The sequence below is a fragment of the Gallus gallus genome, chromosome 1 (genome assembly GCF_016699485.2).
Source record: "Gallus gallus isolate bGalGal1 chromosome 1, bGalGal1.mat.broiler.GRCg7b, whole genome shotgun sequence".
NCBI classification, from domain to species: domain Eukaryota; kingdom Metazoa; phylum Chordata; class Aves; order Galliformes; family Phasianidae; genus Gallus; species Gallus gallus.
In genome coordinates, this window is record NC_052532.1 from 20781167 (window position 1) to 20807586 (window position 26420).

General features: G+C 42.3%; 1 protein-coding gene across 28 annotated transcripts in view; it reads right to left on the reverse strand.

Annotated features, from left to right (window-relative positions):
- The window catches only part of PLXNB2 (plexin B2), a 251026-nt gene that overhangs the window by 106473 nt on the left and 118133 nt on the right, over positions 1-26420 (reverse strand). For 27 of the 28 annotated variants that reach the window (XM_040672252.2, XM_040672406.2, XM_040672271.2 and 24 more), the window contains one exon: positions 8704-8772. In XM_040672252.2, coding sequence (XP_040528186.1) covers positions 8704-8705 — 2 coding nt within the window. In that variant the 5' untranslated portion in view covers positions 8706-8772. Of the gene's footprint in view, positions 1-8703; positions 8773-17796; positions 17926-26420 lie in introns of those variants that run through there. The other variant, XM_040672430.2, reaches the window with a different exon arrangement.

The following is a 26420-nucleotide window of genomic DNA, read 5'->3' on the forward strand; positions in this document are numbered from 1 at the left end:
GGCTGACAGACTTTGGGAATCTACTTCACCATCCCTGACATCAACTCCAATGTATGTTCTTGTTCATCGTAACAGAAATGGTACTGTCACCCTTTTTTTTTCTCCTGTGAGTACCCTGAAAAGCCAAATGCCCAATAGTCTCCATGATAAAGATTTTTGAATGTGCAACCAATGCAGAGGATGACAAAGCCAAAGCCACAAACCAGCTGTTTGTTCTCAGTGAGAGGAGCCTGGCACCCCTCACCACGTCCACAGGACCACATGTCAGAGGATCACAGAAGGAAACAGCTCAAGAAAGAAGAGTAGGAAGAGCAGGTCAGACCATAAATCCCCATAGCACTGCTCACAATGGATACTTTGGCTCCTTCCACACAAGTGGAAAACTAATTTTTTTTTTTTTTAAGCAATGAAGTTATACGCAGCTCTGTGCTTATATACGAATAATAGCCAGGCAGAGCTCTCAAAGCACACCTCCCGCCTCCTCAATGCAACCAGCACCTTCCTCCTCCCTCCAGGTTCAAACAACAGAGAACAAACTCTGAAAAACCTGCTTTTTGAAAATGAAAGTCTAGCTTTGAAGAAAACTGTGGCAGGTCCCTTCAGCTGTCTGGAAATTTCCAGACAGGTCTTAAAGAAATCACCAGCTGTGTATAAACACTGGAGTTACAAGGTTTTGCAAACTCAGAAATTCCCAGGAACTGTAATTTAATACAATTCATTAAATAGTCACAAATTAAACTGATGTCATTTTAAGTAAAAGCAGCAAGGATAAACAAGTCTGTATTTTGTGCATCGCTGGAGGACTTCTATTTACTGTACTGACTTACTGACAACAAGAAATCTGATGCCTAGCATGAGATATTCTTACTTCTTGACGTACCTCATGACATTGTGCTTGATCAGATAGAGTGCTACAGGAACAGGACACTCGCATATTGCCTAGATTTCCAAAGGAATAGTGATCTTTAAATGTAGTTTTTTGCATGCATTGCATTAACTGAATCAAACAAGGCTGAGGTTTGCCTTGAATTTAGCTCTAAAAATTATTTAGAGGACAAGTATTTAATTCTTACTTTCATCCCTGTTAAATCCTTTAATTAAATATAACATTAATTGAATGAAAGAATATTCAAGAGGTTTTTCTCAAGTAATACATTTATATGCATTAAAACAGGGAGAAAAAAAACCAACTAAAACAAGAACACAGGACAGGCTCAGAAACAGGTTCATACAAACAGCATGAAGAAGGCAGCACCCTGTGAGCATAGGGCAGCACTCCTTAAACAATACGGCTATTGTACAGCAACGGGATGGTGGGTGGGAATGGTGCAGAAGTCCCACACCCCATACTCAGACTGCTAGGTATGGGGAGTCCCGTAATCCCCTGTAGCCGGAGCATTCCTGCACCCATCCCCAAGGGGTCAGCAGTATGAGGGCTCCAAATGCAGTTTTGCAGCTCTGCTCTGAAAGCCATGGGCTCAGATCCCACTGGAGGAAGCTGGGAAGCAGAGACTGCTGCTACAGCCTGATGACAGAAGAGACCCACAGGGCAGCTGGTGTGAAGGGGTGGGCAGGAAGACCCCCCAAAATGCCACTTTTGGGTTCTCCAGGACTGGTGGAGCCAGAAATTAATTAAGTCTGAAGGGAATGAGGAGTCCTAAAATTATTCATTTATTAGCAATTGCAGCCACCACAGGCACAGCACTCAGTTGCAGTGTGCCAGCAAGCAGACAATGGCAGCAATGTTGTCAGTAAGGAGAGCAGCAGAACAGGGCCCTCAGAGCTTGCCCACTCCCCTTAACCTGAAAAGAAGAGGATAAAGATGATTTCACCAACTTCACCACCAGCAGCCACATTAAAGGGCTCACTTTGGCCTGGAATCAAAGGTTTATGGAGACAAAGCTAATGTAGCATCTGAGAATAACACTAAATGACATTCAAACTTCAGAATCAATGCTAGAATCAATGCTTACAACTAATTTGCAACAGCTCCCACCATCTGAACCACCGCATGCTTCTTTTTCCAAATGGGGACAATTCTTGATTTCAATTATGAACACAACAAGAAACCAGGTGCCAACATCAGTGCTCCCCTGTTCTCCAAAGGGGCACCACAGCTGCTTGCTCTACAACATCCTTATGAGGAGCAGCTGAAGGAGCTGGGATTGTTCAGTCTGGAGAAGAGGAGGCTCAGGGGAGACCTTACTGCACTCTGTAACTACCTGAAGGGAGGTTGTAGTGAGCTGGGGGTCAGCCTCTTCTCTCTTGTGACAGTGATAGGACTAGAGGGAATGGCTTCAAGCTGCGCCAGGGAAGGTTCAGGCTGGACGTTAGGAAATACTACTTCTCTGAAAGGGTGGTCAGGCACTGGAATGGGCTGCCCAGAGAGGTGGTGGAGTCACTGAGCCTGGAGGTGTTCAAGGAACGTTTGGATGTTGTGCTGAGGGACATGGTTTAATGAGAACTGTTGGTGATGGGTGGATGGTTGGACTGGGTGATCCTGTGGGTCTTTTCCAACCTTGGTGATCCTGTGATTCTATGATTCTATCCCATGGGCTGTACTTTGCTGGAGTTAAGTGTTACAGGAGGCCATGCACCTCTCAGGCAGTGAATTATTATATTATAATAAAATGGATGGTAGTGATGCAGCTGTGCTCATCAACATTTACAGGAAGGAAAAGAAGCACAGTTTAGGTACCTTCAATAGATATTTCTCTGGGAGTCTCCTCCATGCATTCCCCAGGAACTGAGATAACCCCACAACTTCACGATCAGCTTCAGCAGCACAAAGCACTGATGTGAAGTCCTGTTCCAGCACACCCAGCTTGTCTGCTCTGCTTCTAGAACTGGGTAAACTGCTTTGTGCTTTCTCTTGATCTCCGCCGGATGCAGCAGTCCTTGCCAAAAATAACTATGTTTTAATTTTCCTTCACAATTCCCTTGAAGAGGCCTGCGCTGTTTTAATGCTGGAGCATCACATATCCCTTTAATCCCTGCCTCCACATTTTAGCATTTCAAACACAAGGTTATTTATAAACGAAAAGCCACCGGGGCTTTGGTGAGGTACAGTGGTTTAGTGGGGTCTGAAAGTGGGGAGCGGTCTGGGAGGGTGAGTCATCATTTTCTGGTTTTAATCCCTTGTTCCTCCTCTGGCTTTGTTATTAGCAGCAGCACTTAGTCTGAGCAGGGCAAGACAGCAAAGAAGCCCTCTGAATGCAAAAGTGAGACAATGCCAGCCATCAATTCAGTCGGGCAGTCCTACTCCAGGCTGTGCCATCAGCCCCTTTTTGTAGCCTCGGCTTCTCACTCCCCAAGTGCCAAACCCCCCACTGAAAGTCTTTGGCTGCCGTTCTGTTTGCCCCCACCTGTTCATGCAAGAGTGAGAACAGACGGGACCAAAGAAACCCTGTTTGCTGAGTTCTGGGCAGTATTCAGGGCTGGGCATTAACACACTGAGTGGAGCTAACAGGTTACAGAAACTGTTTAGAGGGAAAGAGCAAGGCAGTGGAAAGCCAGCCTCAATCCAACTAAAACAGCGCTTGGAAACAAGTCGTGCTGCATACTGAAAGGGGACACAGCAGTTGTTCCCAATCCCCTCTCCTTTTTGGTTGTTGCTGAACAGCATGGCAAAAATTTGTCCCCCAGCCCAGTTATACTGTTCCACTGAGGCTGGAACAAAAGGAGAAAGAGCCATGGCAGACATAACAAGGTAACCTGCATTTCTAATGGAAGCAACAGCAGGATGTAAAAACCTTAATGCCATCACATGCAACTTTTATTTGCACTTTAAGCACCCTCTTGCTTTCTAAACACTTTTCCTCCAAAACAAATTCATTAGACTGACTCTCCCAAACCCTTCTATAACCTCAAGTATTTTGCAGTTCCACTGATAACCGTACAACCTCCTTGCCTTAAACCTGGGCAGTGCAGGGGCCTGAGGCCAACCAGCCTGGCACCTGGAAACACACAGCATCCAGCTCCAGAATTTCTAGGGGTGCTCAAGTTTGGAAAAAGCACGTCCCTCAGGTTCAGCTCCCAGATCCACGCGTCAGTACCAAAATACTTGCATTCAGATTCACAAGTGTGAATATTATAGGATAACTACAAGAATACGCAGAGCCTCTGAGAACTGGACTAGTTGTGTGGGTAAGTTAAGTAGGCAGCAATTGTGAAAATGTGATGCTAGGCATTATGTTAACTTCCTGGGCTGGAAATGGACATAATTTTTACTTACCTGACAGTGCGTTGTGAGAATCAGCTAATACTGACACTTTGATCTTTAAAGTGCCAAGTATTGATTAAGCAAGGGTCATTTTGCACTTAAAAAAGCTAATGTATTGGAGCTGAACTTATTTCCATCCCTCTCCTAAAATAGTAAAGAATCCGCTGTTTGTTTTTCTACATATTCCCTGGGAGATAATTTTGGAGAATCAGAGGCGTGAGAAGTTGTCTGCATTTTGTTGCAGGAATCTGTTTTCCTACGGGCCTCGTAGCCAGGCCCGCAGCCTGAAATCAGATGTTCCTGAACACAAGGAGAAGGGGAACTCCCCGTAACAAAAACCCCCTTTATAGCTCACCTACTGGTATTTCCTACAGCGCAGGTCACAAGGACACGTACGAGAAGTTCATAATGCACCACAGATACTCAAGCACTGCAATTACTGGTAAAGCATAGCTTCATTTCTCCACAGGGGGCAAGTGCCAACATATGGGCAAAACAGTATTCCAATTTCATCTATAGTCAGTGACATGAAGCACGCCCAAAGCTGTGTGATTCTTTTGTTCCACGAGTCACCTGTGTAGGATGCTGTTAGAGACAGTGAGCAGAGGCTTGCTGCCAGAGCTGCCTCACTGCCAGCCTCCCCATGCTCGATAATGAGGGCAGGATGTCCTTCGTGGGCACCCTTGTTACAAAGATCTAGGAGCAAAGGTGTGACGTTTGGCCTTAAATAGCCCACTGAATATAAAACCATATTAGAGGGAAAGAAAAGACTGTACTTGATAGCATATGGGAAAGTAGGAGCATAAATCTCCAGATGTGCTCCTTTGCACACCCCAGAGAGATCATTATACGGGGCTTTCCTGCTGCTGATGGTTCCAGCCTGACCTGGTGTCACAGGCTACGAGTGGTGGCAGCACTGGGAGATCCTCTCTCCTTCATCCTCAGTAATTTCCTTACTGTCAACCAGGCAACACAAAGACAATATTGCCACAGAGAAAGAAAAAGCCACAGGCAACACGTCCTGGGATAGATGTCAGAAGGCAAAAGCACGAAGACAGGTGTAAATCCTGTGTACTTCCCTCAAACTCTGTTTAGAGGCTTGGGTTTTGGGGTGGCACCAGCAAAACTTCTGTGAGAGCACGTTGCAATATGCACGTCTCATTCTCATCTGGTGCCCACCAGACACAGGTGGTATTGAACAATTGTTACCCAGCACTTCAGTAGCTTCTGTCCCATGGATCTAAAAGGGGGTCTCCCAGGTGATTCTGGGGGCTCAGCCTGATTGAGGTCACTCAAATTTTGCTACATAAAATAACTTAGGAATGTAATGGTAACAAAGCTAAATTCTAAAAGCAGGAAAATTCTAGAAGTAAAGTTCCTTATGTGAACCCTTTATGATAGTCCCTATGGTAAGAGGCTTTTTGCACAGTTCCCTTGCCTCATTTCATGCACAGTACAGACATTACTTAATGAACTAGTGACTCTTCAATATTTATTTTTCTCCTCATTATCCAACATGGCTCTATGCCTTATTTACCATGCTATCCAAGGGCTGCCTAGAATTATTTAGTTTTCATGACAGAGTAGCCAAGTTCTTATGAACGACAATTAGTTTTACAATCCCCAGCTGGATCCTGAATGAAGGTGGACATTTGGAGGATGGTCATTCTTTTTAAGCAACTCTTTTATAAACAGATAAGGCTAAAAGCATCTCTGTAGACTTTCCAGAAAGAACCTGCCTGCCAGGAAGCAGAGCTTAGTGCAAGCACATGACATGACGTGGTCCTCACCCTTCAGAAGTGTGTTAGAACTGGGCTATTTTTGGTGCTGGTGCACACATTTTGCATAGTAACTACCATTGAGAACGGAGAACAAAACTCTCTCAGTGTTATGTTAAAGACTTCTTCCAGGAATCTCAGATTACAAGACACGTAGCAAGAAGCTAATTTTGGTATCTAATGAGGACTGGGTGTTCTTCTACCCCCACCCTGTGCACCTTCCTACCTGTGCTCTACTTGACCGTGCCTGCTCCCAGTTCCCTCATGTGCACCTCCACTTCCTTCTGCTTTCATTCATTGCCTCAAGGTTATTATGATGTATTACTAGCATAATATGATACAGTTATCAGCTTATCATCCCCTCCAGTCCATTATACATTTTTCCCAGCCTTTCCTTGCTAATTAAAACAACAACAACAATATGATCGCTCCTTATCTTCTCTCTCCTCTTCACCAGGTGAAGAAACAAAGCAAAACAACATTGCCCAGATTCCTCCAGTATATCCGCTTTGGCTTTCAGCTCTGTGATAAATCAGTCTGGAAGTTTTTTGGAAAAGAATGGGGAAGAGACCGTTTCTGAAAGTTTATTCCACTTTTTGGCTTCATGGGTAAACAAAGCCCAAATCTTGCCAGCTATTCTGCTAAATGTACTTCAAATCCAAGTTCAAGATTTCATTTTCAATAACCAACTGACGTTTGAAAGTTACTGGAGTTCAGAAGGACAAAACTCTAATTTTCATGTCTGATAATTGCAACAGCCAGATCAGATAGAAGTTCTTCAATTAGGAACTCAGTCTACACTTCTACAAAATTAAAATATCAGAAAAATAAGATCTACTGGAGATCATATCTATTTTTACATCAAGGACAAAGTATTCAACTCTCTGCATGGATGGGTTTATTCCTCTGCCAGTTTCGTGGCCAGGCAGTAATCACATCATCTATGTTGTCTATTACTACTGAACTGTCTGAAACAGAACTTTAGTTCACATATTTTACTTGTTTTCACATATGCACACATATTAAACAATATTTTCACAGAGCAGTTATGTTTAGAATTCAACTTATACTCAAATGGCTGTCTGCTGCTAAATAAGCATTTAAAAAAAACACAAATAAGACAGCCTTTCTATCCTGTTTGTTAAGTAATGCTGAGGGAACTCATGGTAACATTTCCCCAAGTTTCCCAGGTAAAACAGTTGAAAACTGAGTTGGTAACTATAATGTGAGAGTAACCATAGGGAAACTTCTACAAAGACAGAACTCATCACACACACATGGAATTGATCAAGGTGTTCCATGGGCTAGAACACTCTAGAGATCCTAAAGCTATAATTAGTTATTTGTTGTTTGTTTTGATTTGTTTAATTTCCACTGGTATGTTTTAAAGACTTAATTTTATATCTAATAAGCATATACTCATTTCAAGCTGGGCCAGGTACTAGGGATGTACAGAGCCAATGCACAGTCTAGTCTGTAAATCCCTACCTTAGGCACAATGTTGTCAAACTGTGGGATCTGTATTTCAGACAACTCAGAATCAGCAGACAACTTTATAGAACAGATAGCATTTTGCTATGTTCCTGTAGCAGCTCTATTTTGGTGCTATTAGTCAGTTTATAACTTCAGAGGACAAGTTTACAAAAATCCAAAGCCTAGAATTAAAACTGTTCCAGCATGTTAGACATTTAAAAGAGGATCATCATCCTGCTTGACATCTAAGTCATGAATTCTGTACTTTATCCAGCATTTGGAAAGATTTAGTTGACTGCTTCCAAACTCATCAGGCAAGCTCTGGGAAATGGAAGGTGAGATCGTGGGAAAAATGTAATACAAAAAAATACTGAAACAAATCTGTGGCAGCTAGAAGTGTATGACTATCCCTGCTCTGCACACAAGAGACTCGAAACCTCCTGGGGTATGACTTCCAGAGACAGGTCTTTGCTTCGCACACAAATACATACGTACATATGCCCACACGCAGTTACAGAGCTCAGATTATTATGAAATACAGTTAGGAAAAGCAATGGCTTTAAGAAAAATAATGGGGTATTCAAGAGCAAAGTAACAGTTTCAAAAGGGTCTAGAAAACGAACCAAAGCTCTTATTGTTAGAGAACTATTGACTCCAGGTTTGAAAAAGTGACCTCAAGTGAGCAATGATGCACTTAGCCTGCAACTTGCAGCCGCTGTATTTCATCCCAAATTGAATCGCCAATCCACAGTGCAATCTTCTACTATCAGCTCACACATTTGGGGCAAGTACACAGAAAAATACTGTATAGTGGATGCATTATTCCAAGTTAGACTAAAGTCTTCTGGAAGTGGCAAATGTGTCTGTGTTACAGAACTTAAGGACCCCTTTGAGGTTGTGTTTGTTGGTTTTTTTTCTTCTATGGGCATTTAGTGACAACTTCATGTTGACATTTTTCCTTCAAGCAGTTCATAAGCACACAAATACCTTTGGACATTGCCCAGTTAATAGCATTTAGGCACACCTTGCCTACAGACCCGTATTTAAAAACACAAAGACACTTCATCCATCAGACAGACGTGTACAATGTTCAGATCCAGCATTCTCATAATAGAGAAAGTATTATGTTAAGTGGTATTTTAGGTACATCAATTTGTCAATAACAAAAGCATCAATATCAATGACTTGCAAATTTAAATAATTGCCAGCTGCATGCTCTGAAATACTTACATTCACTTTTCTACTATGTCTTCCTCACTACAGTCAGGTTATTTTCCAGGACAGCGTTTAATCTTCTTACTAAATAAAATTAAAAATAAGACAGTGATTAAAACAATATCCATATTCATTAAGCGATGCTCAATCATCTTAAATTTATGAACTTTGAAATATTGATTTAAGATCATCTATAGTGTTCCATAAACTTATAATTTGTTTATATATAGTCAATTTTATTACATTTTAAACACAGTTTTAGCACACCATAACTTTCAATCCTGAGGCTAAATGGGGTAATGTTCTGCATTTCAGAAGCTACTGAGATTATAAATCAGACGGACAGTTGCTCACAAATGTACAACTAATTACTACAGAACTGAGAGCTCAGCTGATGTATTACCAGAAAAAAAATGCCTGGCATTACAGATGGGGTATTGTACGACTTGGCACTCTTCTAGTGAGAGCTTGAACATGCTCTTATCAATGGCAGCACTCAGCACCTCCCACGATCAAACATTTAAGAATAGAAGAGAAACAGTGCCTGTTCCTCTAGGGAAGGATAAAATACCATCTGATACCATTTAACATTACTGCATATGCCAAAAAGTGATTAAAAAAGAGTATTAATCCAGACTTTAATATGAAGATGACAACTGTCCTCAAAGATTACCCACATCAATCCATGCAGTGAGTGCTGAATGCCCCAACCTGGTTCTTACATACAGATATGTATCAGTACATTTTTGTAAAGAATATGATGCCCACTCAAGCAGTTCACAGCAAATGCCAATGCAGGCACTAGAAGATCATCAAATGGAAGTCGAGCATGAAGCAAAGTCCCAAACATTCAGCAAAATCCACCACCTCAACTCCAAGCCATCTCATCTCAGTGCCAGCTGAAGCTGACTTTGACACTTGCCTGACACTGGCTCCCTGGGGAGGTAGGAAATAAACCTCAGCAGGACTTTTATTTTCCTCTTCACGTTCCCTGAGGCTGCCCAGTACTAAAGCGTGCTTATTTCATTAATATTCCATGGGACTTAATTTCTTGTTTGCATTCCCCATATCTAGTTGCTGTGGTAACACATTCTTTAGGACTCCATACATTCATCTCCTCCTGACAATACAAATTGCTCAGAAGCAGCCGAGGTCCCAATGAAAAGCAGTCTGAGGAACCTGCATGCTCACAAAGGTACTCAGCAAAACCGTGAGATGTAAAGCCATGGTGAGTGCTGTTAGCTTCAATATTTGGGTGTTCCATTGGAAGTGCTTTCCAGCCCAGAAGGCTGAGTGGCTGTACTAGGAAGAGAGGGCTGAGGCAGGTATGTAAAACAGAGCGAAGTGAAACAAGGATAGTGGTCAGACAGATGTAGAGAGAAGGTGAAGGGATCTTCTACCAGAAGCATGAGGTGAAGATGGAGAAGTAAACAATATCAGGATGAAGATTTCAGGTCAGGATTTATCTTTTTTCATAAAGAACGGAAGAGAGAGACACGGGAGAAGAGCAGAGTGAGGTACTTGGACATCACCTGGATGACAGAACCTAAATGTAAAGAGGAGGTTTGGACTGGACCTTAGAGACAGCAAGGGAGGGAAGGCTTAAGTAAAGTGGCCAACCCATGAGACAGGCAAGAGTCTTGGATTTAGGCCAAAGGGAAACACAGATTGCTTTCTATGCCTTACTAACAAAGGCAATAACCTGGTGCAACATATGCACAGAAAGGAAAAGAAAATACAGAAGTAAAAGGACGAGCAAGGGGTATGAAAGAGCATGACCTTTTCAAAAACTGTCAAGAAGGGAGGAAGTGGAGGTAAGTCAACAAGGAAACAAGATTTCATCCAGCTGGGAAGTTCTCTTTGTACATCTCTTTGCATCTCTCTCCTTTAGAAGTTTTTTGCAAGCATTACAGAACAGTGATGTAGGCATTTCTTGAACAGTTGGCTCACATCTCAGCTTTGCAGTTGCAACAACTGAAGTGCCTCTAAACTGAAATTTGGCTAAGCTTGGAAAAGGAATCAGATCCTGAGCTTTCACAGTTGCATCCAGCCAGTAATGCCCCCAGTAACAAAAGTACACATCCTGCTAAACTTTACTTATTGGGAAAACAGGCTCAACCACAACTGAGGAACTGGAAGGGAGCAATCAGACTGTGTATGCGTCAGTTCTCACATGTGTACACTTAACATTTTAGTCTATGGTTGGTAACTAGCTGTGCCAGAGAATGATGCCACCCAACTGTACTCAATTTTCTACGCTATAACATACAGATCCTTTTTCATAATAGGCCTGGGACACAAGCCAGAAATCTTACTCAGTGTCTCCCTACTTACTCAAACTGAGTCATCAGATTTTCCAGGTTGCTCCGCTCTTAGCCGGCATGCTGCTTTGGCTAGGTTTGGGTGGACGTCAGTGGTACCATCTGCCACAAAGCTTCCTGGTTTTGTTTAGTTTTTTTCCTTTCAACTTCTGCTTGTAGCACAACAGCTCTTTTTCAGTATCTTACACTGAGCACGTTGTCACTGCAAGGAATACATCTTTCATGGCATGAGTTGGCCAGGTGGCCAGGCCAAAGTGAGTGCCTGAACTACAGGAATTAAAATACACATTCCTATCGGAAATCTTTAAGCTGGAAATTCTTGCAGGCTGACTGAAAGTCAGAAGTACCTAGAGGACACAGAGAGGTTTTCTTTAAAGCTGATAACAATCAGGAGCACAAACAGAGCAAGTGTGGGGTGAGGAGACGCTCACACAAGCTACCTTCAGTCTAACAAAGTTGATATTGATAGAACAGCAGAGGATGGAAGGGATCTCAGGGGGCCATGTTGTCCCTTCTCTCTGCACTTGCTCAGGAGAGAGGGTTTTACTATGGATCATCTTCTAGAGAAGGAGTCAGTCTTCAAACTACTCTTTGGAGCATCCTCTCCCTCCATAACCCCCAGAGAACAATAGAGAAATGAGTGCCATTAGACCACATTTAGCTCTTTTCCTGTCCCATCCCAATCTGAATGCATTTAACTGCTCCTACCTTCTCACATGAAACAATTTCTGACTTTCAAATCAGAAGACTCCACTAGGACAAAGGGACAAAGAACACCACAGACATGTAACCTAGCTAAGACTGTCAGGACATGTAAATAACCCAGCACAGCTGCATACAATCTCCCTATCCTGCAAGCACCCTGTTCCTCATCTTGCAACTGTGCCTCTCTATCTAGGTTGAATGTCATAGGTACTGTCACTTCAAAAGCATGGTAAGCTCAGGTTGAACAGCTATGTTTACATTTTGAGTGCAGCTCCAATGCAGCATCTCCTGGAGGGACAGTGGCTTTCTGAACACTGAAAGGAACAAATACAGCACTCGTCTGATTGAGCAGCCAGTGCTGTTGTAAGTAAAAAAAATGCTTTAAGTGCTATTTTTGCTTGTTTGCTTCTAGAGCTTTGGAGAAAGAAAAAAAAAAAATCCAAATTTCTTTGAGGGAGGTTTTTTGTTGGTTTGTTAGAAAGGGCACACATGGGGTCAGGGACAGAAAGTTGTGCTATCCGGTTCCCAGACACAGACCTTGCTCCCTTGAGTTTCAGTTATACATAACATATTGAGTAAATGCTTTTTATATAGGCATTCATACACCCACGGGACATTTATTTGGCTGTTTAGCTAACAAGCATGGTGCACCCGATAGTTCTGAGCGTATAGGGTAACACTTTCAGTGTTTCTGTTTTGAGCTTAATTTTGAAAATGGATCTTCACGTTTCATTTTGTCACAACACTGAGATCACATCCATATGGAAATAGGATGTAGAATTTACTATTAAAAACTTTAGGCTGTTATTAAATGTCAGCTTAAGACCCCAAACATTATAGTATTTACATTACTAATTAACTAACATACTACTACGCTACAACGCTCAGCTAATTCCGCATCTCTCCTTACCTTCAGCCCCCTACTTTACGTTGTTCCTGGTCATTCCCTTCCTGCTCTCTACGCCTCTTTGACCTCAGAGACACTGGCTTCACTTTCAGCATAGAATCTCCAAAGTAATCACTGTCTTCCTTTCTATCTCCTCCACTTGGCTACCTAAGGTTCTGAATCATCATTTCCTTGAAGCTGCTTCACATAGCTCTGCTTTCAGTACGCTTACACATAATACAGTTTAAACTCTTTTGCTTTGGTTTTCAGTCAGTCTCACGTCCTTTTGTCCACAAATTTATGTGCTATGAAAAGGCCCTGATCTCCTCTGCAAAAATTCACAGAATATTAACATGATGATGGAAGTGTTTAATATTGCTGGATGTACCTCAAAAGAACCACCACTCTCACTCAGCCCTTTCATTTTTCTCTTCCTGTAGTTTGCAGGGCAAAGAAAGAAAAAAAAAGAAAAAAAGAAAAAAGCACACATGCTGGAGTTTTATGTTCTTAACATTTAAGTTAAAAGTCTCAGATCAAAATCTGAGTTTTACAGATATAATACAAGAAAAAAAAAAACAGCATAACTCTATACTGAAAACCAAGAATTTGTGCTCCTTTAGCCTTTCTGAATATCCTTCACTTCAGTATATGGAGACTACATACCTCATGTCTTTATAGACTTTTCCACGGAGACTTTTTGACTACAGAATTAAATGCACTAGCCACTTTCTCTGTTGTCCTTTCTGATCAGTCTAGAAAGCCTACCTGCTCCTTGAACAGTATTTCACTGCAAAGATCAAATAGCAAGAACATTATCCCATGAACTGGTTGATCTCCAGTATCTCACATATTAGGGCCAAGAACAGAAGCAATTATCAATGAAGGAGTGGTGAGGTATACGCTTTCCAGCCTCTTCAGATTGTTACTTATCAAAACCTTAAAACTGATACTGGGCAAAATTATACCCTACCTTGTCACTCACGGAGGGCAAGAATCACTCTAACCAGTGTGGAGTAAGCACCTAATGGTGATCCACCAGAACCTGATACTCATCAAGTGGTCTGGTCTCTTTGATAACAGTTTCATCCAATGCACAGCAACAGAGAAGCAATTCCAGTTTCTCAAAAGCTACTGAAGACATTCCTAAACCTCAACTTCTTCATCTTCCAGCAGCATACTTAGCTCGGTAACATAACAAGAATAAGGATACCACAAATAGTAGGAATAACTTTTAAGCCTAAAAAACTATTTTAGAGATATCCTCAGCTGTGAGACATAAACAAGATGCCTGGTAGTGAGAATGTAATGCAAAAGAAAAAAAGGCACATATTTGGGATGGCCCGTGTAATTCACTAGTGCTTTTTTTTAGTTGCAAATAAACTTGTTGTCCCAAACTGATACCATGAAAAGCATGCTGAACAGTAATGGCAACTGTACGAACTGTATGATTTACCTGAGGGTAGCAGGAGAGGTAGATTTTTAACACAGTAATAGCTGCATATTTTTTTCATCATGAAAATGAAACTTAGCAAATTTGATGAACTCCAAGCTGTGTTTAGTTTAAACATACCTACACTGACTCTGGCTTGTCTATGTGACAAGCTCAACACTGTATGCAAAGCCAGAGAATCTACTTGTTAGAAAGATCAATGCAGATTAGAGATATTCATACTTTTAGGTTGGTATTTTTTGTCTTGCTGTTTTTTAAGCTCTCCAGCTTGTGTACTGTGGAGTAAAGGTGATACAAAATCATAAACATTACAGTCTATGTCCTTGACTTTTCAATGCCATTTGGCAAACTGTTGCAAAATGAATACCATGAAAAGCAACTTCATATCCCGGGACAGGATGCTTACATTGTCCGGAGTCAGCATCTAATCAAACCTGTTAGTTTTTCTGCTCTCAATACAGCCAAAGGAAAAAGGCAAGCTCTTCAGAAGGCAGCTTGAAGTGGGCTTCTTTCTCTTACTATTGGCTAGAGAAGCATCCCAGGTGCTCATGTCGGGAATCTAATTTGTTAAAGTGAATATCCTCTTCATGTAACAAAATAATGACTTGTTAATTTTGTGGCCTCTGGCTTAAAAAACAATAATTAGAAGCTCATGAAAAAATAATCAATGCCTTTACTCTGATACACTCTGCACAAACAGAGACAGTAAAGATCCTCTTTTCAGTTGCTTCGCAGGGCCTTTTCAGTTCTTAAGATAACCACACACAGACTTCCAACAGTCTTCTCCTTTGCCTTTTCTTTGAGTGATCTGCTTTCTCCATGTCTGTCAGGAGACCAGAATGGACTTATCTGAAAATTCCCGAGACAGATTTTTCATTTATAACTCATACCAAGCAATATAGTCTGCCTGAGAGCAGGAATCAAACCTCTAACTCTTAAGTAAACACTTGCCATAGGCTTCATATTCTAGCTGAAGGTTAATCACCACATAGTTTACAAAACATGTACTAATCTGAAGACCAAAGGTGAAATCCTATGGTCGCTGAAGCAAGTAAAAGTTCCTGTAAGGCCAGAATTCCTGTCCAGACTAGCTCGTGTATGTGTGTCTGCACACATACATAAGCTTTAATAAGTTCATATTGTTTCACACAGAAAAAGGCTACACATGCAATCCGCGTACTAAAGACAGGAGCCACTTGCACGTCCCCTGTCACACAGTGGATTTAGTTATAGCCTTGCTCAGTTGAAACACATTTCTGTGCATCTGCCCTTGAAGAGGACACTATGCTCCAGGTCCCAGACAGACGAGCCATTATTGTCCAAGGGGCACAGCGTAAGTAAGTTCAGACCCTCCTTGTGGTTACTGTTACTTTTGTGGCTGAATTTGGCCATCACTGCTTTCAAAACGTGAGGACATGGAACTGACAGCCCTCAGGGCAAGGCTCAGTGCGCTGGGCAGGCTGCCAGCACAGGGCCTGTGTGTGCGGCCTTCCCTCTCGCACTGAGGCTCTCCCATCAGCGCGAGGTGCTCCCCAGGCCACTAACATCACCCAGAGCAGACAGCCACTACCTCCCAGCAGAACAAAGCTTACTGTTAGTTTTCCCAGGAATTCAACACCAGGAATTCAACAGGCATGGCTACACACTGAAAATTTCCCAAAGCTCACAAGTTTAGTTTCCCCTTCACTTTTCTATTCCCTCAAAGTCCAAAAATGATACTGCTGTTCTCCTCTGTTCTCAATTCTCTGATAATCCTATTTTTTTCCCCTCTTTGGACAGGGAAAAGAGGAAGCAGAGGGAGCTGTATTGAAAAATGAAGCAGATTGCCATCTATTTTTGAGCTGACTGTAAAGAACATTAAAAACGCAGAGCAGTTAATGGACTAGCTTGCATTCACCTAAGTTGTTGAAGTACTGAAATAGCTCCATCATTTCAAAATACCAGTATTTCACTGACAAGAAGTATCAGGAATTTTGTGGTATTCAAGCTGTGTGCAGACTTACAGGTAGCGTTGCTCTTGCCATAAAATATTCTACAGCTGCTGCTCTGGCTTAAAACAACCCCAGCAACAATCTTCCCCCAGCCTCCCCTTCACAAAACACAGCTGTTAACTGCAAACTGCAGAACACAAAAAAATCACCCAAATTGCCCAATGATCATTACTGTTCAATCAAGGTAAATTGTGAGACATTCACGGACACTGCATCAGAGCCTCCCACCTCAGAAAAGAAAATCAGTGTCTGTGGTATTACATCCACCCTTCGTCTTCATGGAGCAGAAGGCATTCCACAGGCAGTTTTATTTCTCAGAGTACTGATTTTCTATCGATCTGCTCTGGCCTGGATTTGAAATAGGATACCACATGAAATTGGATCCTGGGAGCCTCAAACAAGCCCAGACTTGCAGAGGATGTTAAACAAAAGGAAAAGGAAGATTTTTTAAACACACGGTGGGAGTAAAACTAATTTTAAAATGCCCTCCATTTCTCTCGAATGGAAGTAATATATTACCTCTATAAAGTCTTTTATGTAAAGCTCTTGAAATTCTTTATTACTTATACAATGCCACTGCTGCACACCTCGCTTTAGAAATACACATTATAATAGTCAACCAAAGGGATCCAAACCACTAACGTAATTAAGACTGTTTTAAAATTGGCTTCACTAGCAGGCTTCTACCTTTCTCTGTGCAACTGACACGTTCTGCTCCAGTCCTACAGTCCCTTAATCACACAGTCAGTGGAAGGGCTTGCACAAGAATTTGACTGTTTACTCCCTAAATTATGAAACACAGCCTGCCTCATTGGAAAATAAACAGACATGACACTGGGAGTGGAAAGAGGGGGAGGAAAAAATGTGAAGTGAAAAAGGTACGTAAAAAGAAGGAAAAACCATTAAATGGGAAACATGACATGGATGAGAGAGAGTAAGTGACATAAGGAAAAACCAGCAAAGGATAACGTGGAAACAAAATGGAAAGGCCTAAAAGGATTGAGAGTGCATCCTGAGCACTGCAGGGCTTTGGCTGGCGTGGTGAGCCAGGCAGGCCTTTGCCAGAGCCCCAACAAAAAGACTGATTGAATTTTTAGGTGTCTTCTTGACTTGATTTCTCTTGGGATAGCATGCCACATTGCACGTTTCATATCTTTTGTTTGCTTTCAAAAGCACAAAAAAAGAAATTGTCACAAAACCTGCTTTGAAACTTAATGAAAATTTCACCTTTCCCATAAAGAAAGAAGAGAGAAATGTGAGGAATGTGTAAAACACAGAACCTTCTCATTAATACAACACTTGCCTCTTGCCAGCCAGATCAGCAAGCATGAGAGCAATCCAGGTTTAAATACCAGGGATGTCTCATTTGTCCATCAAAATGAAGGAACAAAGCAACACTGCCTAATTATCAGCATTACAAGAACACTGCCCTCCTTCAAATCAAGCACAAGGGCTCTTCTCCATCTTCAGAGCCTCTCAGGGAATCAGCCAGATACTTCTGAGCCCCCCCTGCTTCCTCTGTGAGCTCTCTTCCTGATCTGAAGGCCTTCAGAGCTGGGAACCAGACCCCCTGCCTTGATTCCCATCATCTGCACCTATTTAAGTCAGCAAGCCAGGCCAGCTGTCCTGCATCCGCAAGAAGCACATATTCTCTGTTACTGTTCTGATCTTAAAGAAAATAAACATGAAAATGAGCTCAGTAGAGTTTTGCCTGCCTGGCTACAACTTGCTACCTACTCTGCAAGCTTAACCTACCTGGCTTTGAGGAAGCCTTCAGAGCTCCTGTCCCCAAGGTGCTGTGCCAGGGCAGATGCAAGGCCCCCTGGGACATCCAGTCTGTAGATCTGCAGCTTGCTACTCTGCAAAGAGCTCAAAGAGATTGCTGGACTGCAGGAAGAGGGTAAGCTTGTTGTTTCGACTTCACTACGAAAGATATATTTTCTTTTTTTTTTTTCTAAAAGGAACCATTCCAAACTGAGATATGAGCTGAGCTCAGACTGATACTACCATATCTCGTGGAGCAAGTCACAGCGGGCTCTATAAGCACAGACTGAAAACCCTGATTTCATCCCCTTCCCCTCCCCCCCCCCCCCCCCTGGGCAGGACCTTAACTTGCCCAATGCTTCTGTGCACAACCAATAACTCCAAAGAACAAATGGGCTTGCAGAGTGCCAATGCAGGTCAGCTGCCAGCACACAGGGAATGCAAGCAGCAAGCAGCCAGCTGATGCGACGGCTCAACTCACCAATTGCAGTCATTTCAAGGCTAATAATCTGCTCCTTTTCTACAGAACTTCTTTCTTCCAGGCTTAGAAGAAAGAGCACAAACTACAGGAAAAAGTGTTGCTTGTTGAATCTAAGCACTTTTTTCAACAAAGTGAGGAAACCAGGTTTGGTTCCACACGAAGGGAAAGACAGTATTTATAAAGGAAGTTCCCACACTTCCTGTTCAAACAAACCATTCCTTGCTGTTTTTGCAATTACAGCCCTACCGTAAAGAGAAGGGTGAAAAGAAGAGTCAGACATGTTATATTGTTTCCTTTTAAAGTCACTTATCTATGAAAAAGCAGCTTCCAGATTGGAAAGAGTTAAGCATGTGGGATAAACTGTCAAATTTTCAGTAACTAATTTACTCTTCCTGTAGGCCTGGAGGAAATCCACAGTGGCCACAAATATTCCTCGCTCCTTTCAATACAACTCTTTGTGAAATGAATTTTAATGGCCAACCAAAGGGATCCAAACCACAGATGTAATTAAAGCTGTTGAAACTGGCTCCACGAAGTGCTGAGAACTTCCCTGAAACCCCTTGTGGGGCCGTCTGGAAGCCCTCACCAGGCAGCTCCCCCCTTGCCACGGCCACCGTTGTCACTACAACATACCAGGAGCTCCATTCCTTTTTGGTGTGCTCTTCCCTCCATGCGTAGACACAATGGGGGAAGAACTTCTCTCAGTAGTATCCATGGTTTGCCATGCCACCCTGCAGAACAGGATCTGGGGGTTGTGGTTGACATCAAGTTGAACATGAGCCAGCAGTGTGCCCTGGCAACCCAAAGAGCTAACTGTACATGATGGGAGTGGAGGGGCAGCGCCAATCTCTGCTCTGTAGAGCCCTGTGTAGAACCAGGAGCTGGGCTCCTTGGGCCGCTCCCTGGGCCAGCAGGAAGAGGCTGAAGGTTGGCTCCACCCCTGCTACCAGTGACCTGTCCAAGCCAGTGCTTGGACGTATTTGGAGGTCAGTGTTACTCTGGTGTTTAGAAGTACTTGCTCTTACACCGTGTCCATCTCAGGTCCCTCTCCCTGGGTTACAGAGAAAATCGTGGTGTCGCCTCTCAGCCACCATGAGCCTGACAGCCCCACTGTGCTTGTTCATAATGTTGATGTTAAAAACTCTCATCCACTGTAAAACTATTTGACAACCACACAGAGTGATTAAAGGTTTCAACACTAGCTGAAGCATAGGAAGTAAAGAGATTTCTGACAATTCACGGTAAACCAGCTTCTTATTTGAACTGACAAACCTTAATTTCTTCTGCTGTGACTCAAAGTGGTAGTCTGCTTTAAAGGTCAGTAGCCACCTGGTACTGAAATCTTTATTACAACCATATCCAACATATTCCCCCAACTCTATCCAAACAGGGGAGGACGGAAAACAAGGCCAGTGTGCCCCACTGAAAATAACTCTTGAGATAAAAGATTTGATTGCTTTGGCACTAGAGTCTCTCTCCTTCTTCCTGAATCACAGTGAAGTGTGAAAGGCTCCCCGCCTCTACTTCATGTTATTTTTTTTTTTTTCATGTTTAATTTTAGATTAGAACACAATTGGATTTGGACTTAATTAACCTTTCATCCAAAGAAAATCCCTCACCTTTCATTTGTTAATTTCACTTAATACCAGCTACAGAAAAATAAGTCCATGCTTTTGAAGTTAAATAATTCCTAGATTTTGTTTTCAAGAACCAGCTGCCCAGAACAGGAGTAAAGAACTTCCCAAAACAACTACATTTAACTTATGAATTAAAATCACTTTGAATGTTAAGATTAAAATCAATTAGTTTATTCAAACCCTAAACTGTGTTACAGTGAAAGAAATTCATTGGCTAGTGAATCATTAATACAGCTTGTCATTTGTTCACCTCATGTGCCAAGTAGCACAAAGGAAAAGTCATTAATAGAATTGGATTGTAGAGCTCAAGTAGATCCTTATACATTTATAATCACTAAGTTGAAAGTTTGCAAGGGGAAAAAAATCCAACAAAATTAGGTTTGGAACAAATTTAAAGCCACAGTTTTGACAGTTTGGAAGAAACAGCAACAGAGGGAAAAAAAAAAAGCAGAGCTGCTTCTTACACTTGATAGCCAGAGGTAAGGGGCAAAACATGTCGTCAGAAACAAGAAGTCGGGTCCTTCTCAGAGACCACTGTCTTCAGACCCAGGAGCAACATGCAGGAAAGTGGCTGGCCCTACCAGCCTCCCATTCCTGGAAGCAAAACATCACTGGTTGGCTGAGTGCCTCTATGTGCATCCTATGGAGGCGTGCATTTTTCCAAACACTCACATGCTTCTTCCTCTCTGACATTAAGAGCATTTTTCAAGTCTGACATTCCACAGGTCCCTTGGCAAAGTACGTTTATTCTCTAAAACAGTGCGCTTTGATAAACAACACACAGATTTCCTGGGGATTACCAAGACTACTCACCTCTTGTTAAATGGCACTGCAGTGAAATAAGATGATGTCAACATCATCTTAAGAACAGTGTAAATCATTAACTGCTGTACAATTAAAAACTGATTTAATTTACTGCATTTCTTAACTCAGTTACTTGGGTTGGAATAAGTGAGAATTGCTTGGGTAAAACACAAGCAAGACATGTCATGTCGCCAGTCTGATACTGCCCTGCTTTCATTCTACTTAACCATTTCTCTCCGGCTAAATCTCTGCATCACTTCAAAAGAAAAGTGGGACTTATATTTCTTTTCCATTCTCAAGAGGGCTCAGAGATTTAAAAAGTAGCAGTATCAGGAGAATATGCATCACCTTTGAACCCTGAATTGCAGTGCAAAAGTTAAGAAATGAGGTAGGTGTTTTATCAAAGAGTTTCTCACATGCTGTTACCAACTCCTTTGCTTGAGGCAACAGGGTAGCTATTTTTACACTGTGAAAACACTGACTTCGCATCACGTTTCCGCTCCAAATGGGAGGCTGACCTGCTTCCCCTCAACACACAAGACACCTTCTCCTTCCTTTTTCTCCTTCTCAGCCCTGCCCCTCCGTGCTTTTCCCCACACCCTTCTCTATGTCCTAACTGGCTAAAACAGGATGTGCAGCCAGTAATGTCAGACTTGAACTTTCTACTTTCTGACACCAGCGGACTCAGAAAGCTAGACAAAACAAGCTGTCCCATTTCTAGACATTGCCTGTGCTCTGGTTGTAAGACTGAAACCCTTTCCAGTCAGAGATGATAAATGATGTGACTTTATGATAAACAATGCAAACAAGGCTTAGCCAACTGTGCTGCACACAGCCTTTCTTTCCTGGGTCTGCCTTGTACATGCGTAACATGTAGCCATGAAACTCATCGTTGCTTCTGAGGGCAACTGTGGGTCCACATATTACAATGATAAGCCCAGCAGCCCATTCCAGACTGACGCAACTTCGGACATCTCCTCACTCCTGTCTCACTTGTGACTTGACTTTAAAATACTTATTACCTTGAAAACATAAATATCCTACCTGGGATTCCCAGAAGACTACCAGTAGCCTAGTTTTGTTTTATGGCTAACGGCCCTGCCTCTCAGTTAATACAAAAGCAGTTATGGGCCTTACAGAAGCAGTTTGTTTGCTGCTGCCTACCTGGGCTATCTGCTCCACGCACCACAGGGCACAGACTGGACACTCTTGGAGAATCAGAGCTCCAGCCCACAGTGTGAGCTAAAGCCATCTGGAGGTGGTTGTGGGCCAGCTGCACTCAGTGGCTTTGTTTGAGCAGGGGTGCCCTGCAGAACCAGATGACCTCCAGAGGTTCCTTCCAAACTCAACCATTTTTTGATTCTTAAAAAAAAAGGTAAATCCTGAGAGGCAGATGGTTTTACTCCCCTCTTTTTCACAATCATATCACACCTTACAGAAAGGGAGAAATGTCATTTCACAGGAATTCACTTCGCAGAGTGGGAAATACTTTTATAGGGTACTGTAAGTTTAGGATTTTCCTTGCTGGAAATAACCTCCCTTCCAAATAGCATCCTTGCTTGCTGGGTCAAAAGTCTCTTTCACTTTCCATTTCTCTGTCTCCCACCAACATGCACTGCCACCAGCCCAATAGCACACATTTTAAATACCTCTTAGACAGAATATCAAATTGACTTTTGGACAAAAATTACACGTGGTTTCACAGTGTCCAGTCCTGGGCATAATGTTATTACTATGGACAGAGTGAGCATGCAGATATGCTTCATGTACTTGTAAAGATTTTCTCTGCTTTTACATGGTGACAGAAATTTTCACGAAACAAGGCAGACTGTTAAAAAGCAGCAAGAGCTCAGTTGCCTTTAAGGAGAAAAAAAAAAAAAAAAAGGTTTTTTTTGACTGAAAGATGCACTCTGCTCCACTGCATTCAGGCCGTGGTAGCTGCACAGCTTCCTGTAGGAAGTGTGAACTGGAAGTGATGCCAGGAAGGCAATGCAACCGTCCTCTTGACACGAAACCTCTTTATTTTGTAGCTTATGCTGAAAAAGCACCGCTTGTTTTATGTTTTGGAACATGCCTGTATAGCCTAAGATCATGTCCTGGCCAATTTTGATTGCTGGGTGTAGGCAGAAACCAAAGTAATTGGAAACAAGTATTTTTGCCTCTAATTATGGAGCATTATAGCGCAATGAGATCTTTGGTGAATCTGGCTTTTTATCCCTCTCTGTAAAGAAGCTGCAGTTTTGCTCAGTAGTTCCTTTCTGCAGAAATACAACATTATGAAGCTGCCCATAATCCACCCTTACTACATAATACAGCATCCCACTGCAAAGCTGTGTAACCAGCCACATATCTGCTCCTTTCACCTCTGAACTAAGGGAACAATTGGAAGCATTAATCCCCATTTTACAGAAGGCAATAGCCATTTAAGCAGGTCGGGTACCTAATGGGCTGTCAGTCTCAGGCAGTCTATCCACTCGTCTTCCCAGCTCCAAAAGTGCCTGGGACCTGACTGACAGCCTCGGCAGCTGTGTACTTTGCTTTACTGCCAAAGCACTATGAAAGTCTGCACTTGTGGTGACTGAACTGCAAATGTAAGTTGGGTGGCATATTCTGATTTCAATGAAGGAGAGAAGAAGAAAAAAAGCAGCTATGAAAAAGTGCACAACAAGGCCAGAGAAATACAGTTCAGGTGCTATTTGTTCCTGTATCGCCGACAAAGTTGGATCTAATAGAATATGCATCATACCTCTTGATATGAACCCCACCATGACTAAATTAGCTGTAGAATACCTTATAGCAAGGATAACTGTACTTAAAATGGCACCAATAGGGTGCAAGGCATGGGACTGTGCTCATTTTCCAGCCCTTTTTCTGGGCCAAAGGACTAGGATTTCAAGAAGTCCAGCCTGGAAAGCAGACACATTCCTGCAGCTCCCAGAAATTTCCAAGAGGTATGAGATGGGAGAGAGGCCTTTCCCTGCTCATTTAGCCATGACCTGCTGTGCACAGTTTCTTTTGAACAGACTCATAAAACTGAAACATTTTTTTCTGAACAGATCACAGGTCACGTAAGCTTCCCAAGGGATATATTGGTTACAGATGTTTTCATGTAATAAAATATTCCACTCAACTTCAGTATTTCTAACTGATAATGCTAAAACTAAACCATCCTTGCCTAATGACTATGTCCCCATACTCCTTACCATGGTCAACACTGGCTCATTTCTTACAATTTAGCCAACATAATGTTTAACTTTTTTAAAACAGTGTTTCACAAAGACATGTTTGCAACCACAACGTGACATTTGAACTCTTCAAATACATATGAGAAGTTCCTTTTTTGCTTATCTGCAGAGTAACTTATACCTTAGCCTCAAAATTATCATACTGATTTACATTTTAAAGTTGTTTAACTTTTAAACATGAGTAATTTTAATAACCTTCCAAGATTCATTCTTTAACTTGGAGTTACTAAAAATAATGTTTACGTGATTATCTGAATGGCATAGAGCTAATAACAAAGCATTCTGTATGACTTTTTCCTTGCAGAGCTGCTATGAAAGGCTGTTGTGAGGATGTTTCTGCAGTAATCATGTAGCTCACAATAAAAGTGGAATATTAAAAAAAAAAAAAAAAAAAAAGGAAGAGGGTGAGAAGGAGACGAACATTTGTTTTCAACATACACCTATAAAATTGGCTATGGACTTCCTCAAAAATGAAGTCTCTTCCATGAAAGTAAATAAATCTCCCTCAAACCAGGGCAGCTTTTGCACTGTACTATGTCTTTCTGAAAATTCACAGAATCATAGAATCATAGAATGGCCTGGGTTGAAAAGAACCACAGTGATCATTGAGTTTCAACCCCCTGCTATGTGCAGGGTCACCAACCACCAGACCAGGAAGCCCAGAGCCACATCCAGCCTGGCCTTGAATGCATCCAGGGATGGGGCATCCACAACCTCCTTGGGAAACCTGTTCCAGTGTGTCACCACCCTCTGTGTGAAAAACTTCCTCCTAAAATCTAACCTGAATCTCTCCTGCCTCAGTTTAAAACCATTCCCCCTTGTCCTATCACTTTCCACCCTCATAAACAGCCGTTCCCTTTCCTGTTTATATGCTCCCTTCAAGTACTGGAAGGCCACAAGGAGGTCTCCCCAGAGCTTTCTCTTCTCCAAGCTAAGCTATCCCGGTTCCCTCAACCTTTCCTCATAGGAGAGGTGCTCCAGCCCTCTGATCATCTTAGTGGCCTAGAGCAGTATACTCAAAACATCCATTCCTCTTTGCTCTCCATATCGCACCACTCAGATCTCACTGCTCAGACTGCAATTACAACCACTAAGAACAATGGAACAGTGTGACTCCTGATACGACATTACCTCTTCTGTGTTAATGCTTCACAGATAGATAAATACAACTCATTTTAATTAAGCTCTTGAAGGACTGGAAATGTAATAGAAACTGAGCACTCTCCGAGGGGAGAGATGGAAGTTTCTGGAGCACAACTGGCCTTGCAACAAAAGTAGAACCTCTCCGTTTTTTAGAAAATACAGAAGTCAGAAAACCCTGAAAGTAGGATGTTTCAGCAAGATCAGTCATTCTTCTCAAAACTATGCAATGTCATGATCCAGATATTCACTACTTTAATACTAATTTCCAATGTTTATCATCAATAGAACACAACATTTCTCCCAGAGCTAACCATAATCATCAACCTTGATTTGCAAGTTTTTCAGCTATCAAATTTAAACGTATGCTTGTGCCTGGAAAAGAGATGTCACTTTGCATTCCTGCACCAATCAGAAGCATGCTTTAAGGACTCACTAGGAAAAAAAATGGGATATTACCCACAAAACCCCATACCCCAATTGAAAAGACAATTCAGTCTGCAGCTAGTGACTCTAGAAAAACATTATTCAGATCAATGGAGATGCCTCCTGAACACAGCAAGGGTGAATGTGACTTCAGTAGCTGGACAGCGTTTGGAAGAGCTTGACTTTGTATGGCACTGAGCATGCAACAGGAAAGCTTACGTAGGGGACAGTCTTTCCATATTCCAGGGATATGCTGGCCTGCGTATCACTGTACTTCTCATAGTCATACTGGATTAGCTGTATGGTTAACCTGGAGCTGATACAGCAGTTAAAACTGTCAGTGTGTGTGGGAGGCAATGCTGCCTCTCTGACGGCCCCAGCATTCAGGAGTGAAGCCATGCTGCAACAGAGCAACTCCTGTAGCTGAGGATGATGACATCCAGGACAGGAATGGAGCACTGCACTGTGACTCGTCACTCTCTGAAAAAATTGCAGTCCAGTTCTCCAAAGCATACGGTCACATCCAAAAAACAGAAGCCTAATCTGCTGATATTTCTTTTCTTTTCTTTTTTTTTTTTTTTTTTTCCACTGTTTTAGCATTTTCGGAGCAGTATGACTAAGCAGCAGAGCAGTGTTTGCTGACCACCACTGACTCGAAAACAACACAGCTAGTCTTTCAAACTCAAATGCTCCTTTCCTCTTTTTTTAAATGGCCTCTAGCTTGGTAGACACCAGCAACATGCAGATATAGCTCCTTTAAGACCCAGCTCCCTGCAGTTAGATCACCCGGGCACACCAGCAGACCTGAACTTTCAGCAGTGCCCCACGAACTGTCTTCCTGCAGGACATGGCCGTGCACCTCCGGCTGCCACAGAGCCTGAG